The 6,182-nt window shown below is 32.3% G+C and overlaps 1 protein-coding gene across 1 annotated transcript; it reads left to right on the forward strand.

The window, feature by feature from the left end:
- The first annotated feature begins 2,387 nt into the window (after nucleotides 1-2,387).
- Nucleotides 2,388-4,867, forward strand: LOC145104853 (uncharacterized). Its single transcript, XM_079042020.1, has 9 exons — nucleotides 2,388-2,427; nucleotides 2,541-2,866; nucleotides 3,014-3,030; nucleotides 3,122-3,242; nucleotides 3,414-3,509; nucleotides 3,709-3,912; nucleotides 4,101-4,261; nucleotides 4,379-4,485; nucleotides 4,575-4,867. Exons 1-9 carry the CDS (start codon nucleotides 2,388-2,390, stop codon nucleotides 4,865-4,867), a joined length of 1,365 nt encoding a protein of 454 aa, XP_078898146.1.
- Nucleotides 4,868-6,182: the final 1,315 nt, after the last annotated feature.

Below are 6,182 nucleotides of genomic sequence, written 5' to 3' on the forward strand. Positions count from 1 at the left end.
CTTCTAGGGCATAACTCCCACGTAAACTTGCAAACTTTACGTGAAACCAAGGAGCTATAAGCCTAAATCACTCTAGGGCTAAGGTTTAAGACAAGGATGCTTCACCAACAAGCCAAAGGCTGATACTTTGTGAGTTTCTGGACCAAGACAAGTCTAGATCTGAAGTAGCAACCTCAGATCTAGACCCCTAACCCGAATTAGATCCTTATCATGCAAAAAGGGCCCCAAATCTCATTCTTGAATAGATATAAATGCAATAGAGTCAAGGTAACAGCTTGTTACCTCCAAAATGTGCCCAAACTGTAGTAGATTCTGGATCTACACCACTCTCTTGATGCAAGCCCTTTTGATCTTCAAGTTTCTTCCACTAGAAACAACTTCCAAAGCTTCAATCTCCCTCCAAAGGCCTCACACACACAAGCTTAGGGTTTTCTGGTTCTCAAGGGCAATAAGGAGGCTGAGAGAAGGACATAAAGTCCTTTAAATAGGGTGCAACCCCGAGATTAGGGTTTTTCTCATTCCAGCACCAACTCGTCGAGTCCAGCTTCCGACTCGGCGAGTTGGTCACTTAATTCGCGCCCCAAGACCCGCTCCGACTCGGCGAGTAAGCATACCTACTCGTCGAGTACCTGCTTCAAAATTACACTTTAAACCCTTAAATCATACCTCTAAAATTTGGGGTGTTAGACTTCACCCCCATTATATCTCATTTATGTAGCGTGGCAAATTTTCATTTTCATGCAAATCTACCGTCATGCCCTTTTGATGTCGAGTGGGGGGATGTCCCTCTACCTATCGGTCTACTAGTGGTTATTGCGTTTTCCATGGTGATAACATCATGTTGTTGTCATCTAAATAACAGTCAACTGTCTCACTTTCAAGTTGTGAAGCCAAATATCGAGGAGTTTTTTAATGTTGTCTCTAAAAGTTGATGGATACGTAATATCCTTAGGGAACTACATACTCCTCTTCAGAAGGACATTATAGTTTATTGCAATTACATCAATGCGATATATCTTTCCAACAACTAGATGCAACATTAAAGGATGAACCATATTGTGATTGGCATTCACTTTGTTCGGGCCAAAGTGCCAACTAGTCAATTTCGAGTACTCCATATAGATTCGGCTCCCCAATATGTTGATTTTTTTTTTCAAAAATTAACTCCAACATCATTCTTTACGAATTTCAGGAACACTTTAAATTTTCACTCTAGACTTCCCAATCAAAATTATGGGACGTATTAGTACGTTGTTATGTTGTACAGTCTATATTGTATTAGCCTAATGTACTTAGCCTATTAGATTATTTAGCCCAATTGTAATTACCTTGTATTTATTCTTGCTGAATGGAATGAATTAATTATTGAAAATTACACCAAAATACATATACGACTTAAATAAATAAGCTCATGTCTTTGTATTTATGGAACTCCATGTGTCTTATTGTGTGTGGGTCTTTAACTTATAATATATTCTTTTGAGATTTTGGTCGAGAAGAAAATATATGGATTTTAGGATTCAGCTTATGGATGATAGATCATGTCAGAATGTAATTACAGATTTATATAAGTAGAAAAATAAAATGGAGAAGGTGAAGGTGAAGAGAGAGGATTCAACAAGAAGAAGAAAGTCATGACAAACAAAGGGTAGGAATAGGAATGGTTGATTTAAATATTAGAGAATGGTTATGGCTAACATATTATCAACATTGGTTAATAACACAATGGTGTGATAAAAACATGGCCTGTGATAAGGGTGGGCAACAAGGGTTTGTGCATAGGGCCTATTTTTTTCAGAGGCCTAATTTTTTTTACCTATATTATGTTTAATCAAAAATCTAGGCCCAAATGCTAAGCTCCATCAGTCCACCAGACGTCCAACAGTACAGGGATGCGACCCACTTCTACAATTATGTCGAGTATTCTGTGAGCATGAGCGACGATTGTATACAAGTTGTACAATACAACATGCATCGAGTTGCGAGGGAGTAGGGACGATTCAAATATTTTGAGTTTTTTGTGATTCTGTCTAGCGTGGATCATTATTCATTCAGACTTTTAGAAACCAGAACATGAAAAGGGTAACAACAGTATATTGGCCGATTATTCCACTTTTCTTGTTTTATTTTTATTCTAGTCGATCATTCATCATTAAATTATCAATTTTGTTTGTTTTATTTTTGAAATATTGAATGTTGAATCATAGTATCACACTATCACATGATCAAATTAGATATTAGAATTAGTGAACTACTCATTAGAAATTGAATTAGATTGTTCTATTGAAATTGAATCAGAAATCAGAACGTGAATGTTATCAGATTATAGTTAGTGAATGATGAAATCAGAAATCAGAAATAAGATTATGAGAAATTAGAATATGTTAATGAATGATGAAATCAAAAATCAGATTATGAGTAATCAAAGTATGTTAATTGGTTATTAGAAATTAAATTATATTACGAGATTACCAATTATGTTTATATGTTTATGTAAGTTGAATGTTGAAATTTGAAACTCTTGATTATTGAACTTGTAGTGATGAAGTCTAAAAAACCATCCGGTAGTCAAAAACGTCAAAAGAGAAAACTAGATGATGAAAAGAGAAAGGATGACATTGATGCTCTAGATAAGTTTATCCATAGAAAACCTGTTGAAGAGCATGTTGAACATCATGTTGAAGAGCAAGTTCATGTAGAAATAGTAGTAAAAGAGCAAAAGCATGTAGAAGTAGTAATAAAAGATGTAGAAGAGCAAGAGCCCATTAAAGAGAATGTTGATATATGCGATCCAAGAAGATGGGAAAAACTTAATTATGAGGAGATAAAACTTTTGGTTGAGAAAGGTCCTAAAAGAGACACTAGTGTATGGTCCCTACGATAAGAATGGTAGACGATTTTCTGCAGCATTATATACAAGAACTTTATCAAATTTAGAGAAGTGTGATAGAGAATGGCTAGTATATTCGAAAGAGCTTGACATAGTATTTTGTTTCTGTTGTAAATTGTTTAGAAAAGGGGTTTCAAAAGGTAAATGGGGTGATGAACGTTATTAAGATTGGCACCATGTTGCCAATAGAGTTAAAGAACATGAAATTTCATTGGATCATCTCACAAATAGGAAGAAGTGGTTTGATATGCGTAAAAGAATGAACTTGAACAAAAAAATTGATAAAGTTCAATACGAGCAATTCAAGAAAGAAAGATATTACTGGGAACAAGTCATTTTGAGAATCATTTCAGTAATGAAGTGTCTTGCTAAACAAAATTTAACATTTCGTGGATCAAATGAAATTTTATATAAAAAAGATAACTATAAATTATATATATATTTTTTATCCAATTCCACTAAATACCTTTTTGTTAATTATTATGACTGATTCCAATTCTTATTTGTTAATTGTACTTAACAGGTAATGAATTTTTTTTTGGGTGTCATTGAAATGTTGAAAAAGTTTGACCCGACTATCAAAGAGCATGTGTGGCGGATCACAAGTGGCGGGCTTCATGTGCATTATCTTGGGCACCCGATAAAAAACAAACTAATACATTTGATAAGAAATTAAAAAAGAACCTATCAAGAAAATAAAGGAAGCAAATTACTACTCACTCATACTTGATTGTACTCTCGATTCATGTCACCAATAAGAAATGACTATAATAGTGAGTTATTTAAAGTTATCATATAATTTTGTTACTGTCGAGGAGTCATTTTTAGGTTTTTTGAATGTTGATGATACCACCGGAAAAGGACTATTTGATATTACACTTGAGGAGTTAAAGTCTCTTGGTCTTGAAATTGATGATATGCGTGGTCGAGACTATGATAATGGAGCAAACATGAAAGGAAAGCATCAAGGAGTGCAAAAGAGATTTTTAAATCTAAATCCTCGACATTTTACACTTATTGTGGTTGCTATTCTGTTAATCTAATATTATGTGATATGGCTAACAAGTGTGTTAAAGGAAAGAACTTTTTTGGACTCATCCAACGCATTTATACTATATTTGCAAATTCTACTAAGAGGTGGAAAATTTTGAAAGATAATGTTAAAGCTTGGAGTCGTAAGTAATTGTGTAAAACTCGTTGGGAAAGCCAGGTTGAGAGTGTAAAAGCTATTAAATTGCAACTTATTGATGTATGGGAAGCTTTACTTCAAGTTGGAGAAAAAGATAATGATGTTGTAATTGCAAGTGAAGCAACTTCACTAGCAGAAAAAGAACTTAGTGAGTTTGAATTTTTGGTATCAATTGTTATCAGGTATGAAGTATTAAACCATGTGAATATTGTTAATAAAAAGTTACAATCAAAGTATATGCATCTTGATAATGCTATAACAGAAATAAACAAATTGATTGAGTACTTCAAAAATTATAGAGAAACCGATTTTTCAAAATCGATTCATGAAGCTAAGGAGATTGCTATTGAAATGGGTATTGATCAAATATTTTCTACAAAAGTGTTTGATTCCAAGGAAAAAAAAGGTTTGATGAGAGTTCAAGTAGCGAAGAAGTGTCATTTACAGCCGAAGAGAATTTCATAGTCAATTATTTCTTATACATTGTTGATCAAGCTATTTCTTCTCTTGAGACAAGATTTGAACAATTCAAAGAGTACTACAAAGTATTTGGTTTTTTATTTCTACATAATTCAAGGGGAATTAAAGATAAAGATCTTAAGACATCTTGTCATCATCTTGAAAAAACACTCAAGTTTGTAGAAAGATCGAATATTGATGTCGATGAACTTTATACGGAGTTGAAATTATTTGACACATTGGAAGCCAATGAATTTAGCAACCCTATAGATATTTTGAAGTTTTTGAAAGAACTTGATTATTTTCCCAAATGCATGCATTGCATATAGAATATTGTTGACTATTTCAGTAACGGTTACATCTGTAAAACTGAGTTTTTCAAAATTGAAGTTTTTGAAATCTTACTTACGCTCCACAATGGCCTAAGAAAAACTTAGCGGTTTGGCGGTGATATCTATCGAGAGCGAAATCTTAGAGAGTATAGACTACGAAGAGTATAGACTATGATTTTGCTATGTTTATTGTATTAAAGTTTATCGTCGTTTTTAAAAAATTAGTTTGTGTAATTTAATTCGTTTCACATTAAGGCCTAAATGCCTGTTTTTTCCTGCTGGTCCTGAGCATTTGAATTCTCAAGACCGACCCTAGATGCAAACATACATTTAGACACACACCACATACATAATATACGTGACCATAGACCATGTCAACTGATTAAAGGAATTAAGCTAACCTCTTTAAGATTTTGATTGGAATAAAAAGGTTACTTTATTGACTAAAATGAATGAAAAATATACACAAGGGTGACATTTGTATATTTAGCATAACAGAAGGTACCTCTTCTGTCGATGAATAAATTTGGAATAAAAAGGTTACTTTATTGACTAAAATGAATGAAAAATATATACAAGGGTGACATCTGTCTATTTACCATAACAGAAGGTACCTCTTCTGTCAATGAATAAATAAAATGGCTATCAGTAAATATGTCTGTCCCCTTTCAATAATAGACTACTTGTAGATTCCATATTTCCAGCCATCAAGAAAATACAGTTGTATGAAAAGGATGATTAAAAAACAAATGAAATATGAATATTATATATTTAAATAAGTATAAAAGTACAGGTGGATGAATGAGACGGGATTATAGATGATAAAAAGTTCTAAAATTAAGAAAGTAATAATTGGGATCTTCAATGATTAAGTTGACGGATTAATTAAAATATTTTTTAATTCCAAGTATTTGGCCACATTCTAGTTTGTACTAGCACTCACCAATCTTTTTATCACATTTCTTAATTTTTTATTTTTATTTATAAATATTGATTTCATTATATGGTTTAATAATTATTAAATTATTGTATTTGTTTTTAGCAACTACAAATTATTAGTTTTACAAATATAAAAAAACGTATAGCTTACAACAATTAGCAATTTTAGTACAAACAAATTATTGGTTTCTTTTGCATGTGCTCAAGGATCAAAGTTTCATTGTAACAAGAGATCAAATTTGACGACTTAAACGTAAGCCGTTTTTCTTTTTTTTAAAGATTAAGTGCTTGTTTAGTGACCTCGTTTACCAGTTAATAAAAACTCATATTACATAATATTCATCATTTTTCAAGAATAATAAGAGTTGGTCAT

Source organism: Lactuca virosa, chromosome 4, assembly GCF_052849685.1.
Source record: "Lactuca virosa cultivar CGN04683 chromosome 4, Lactuca_virosa_CGN04683_v6, whole genome shotgun sequence".
Taxonomy (NCBI): Eukaryota; Viridiplantae; Streptophyta; class Magnoliopsida; order Asterales; family Asteraceae; genus Lactuca; species Lactuca virosa.

Excerpts from the sequence above, each read along its gene's own strand:
- LOC145104853 (XM_079042020.1), top strand. The coding sequence starts at position 2,388 with ATGAATGATGAAATCAAAAATCAGATTATGAGTAATCAAA. Across the intron at positions 2,428-2,540 it reads TCAGATTATGAGTAATCAAA|TGATGAAGTCTAAAAAACCA; the intron begins GTATGTTAATTG and ends TTGAACTTGTAG. Across the intron at positions 3,913-4,100 it reads GACATTTTACACTTATTGTG|GTTGAGAGTGTAAAAGCTAT; the intron begins GTTGCTATTCTG and ends TGGGAAAGCCAG.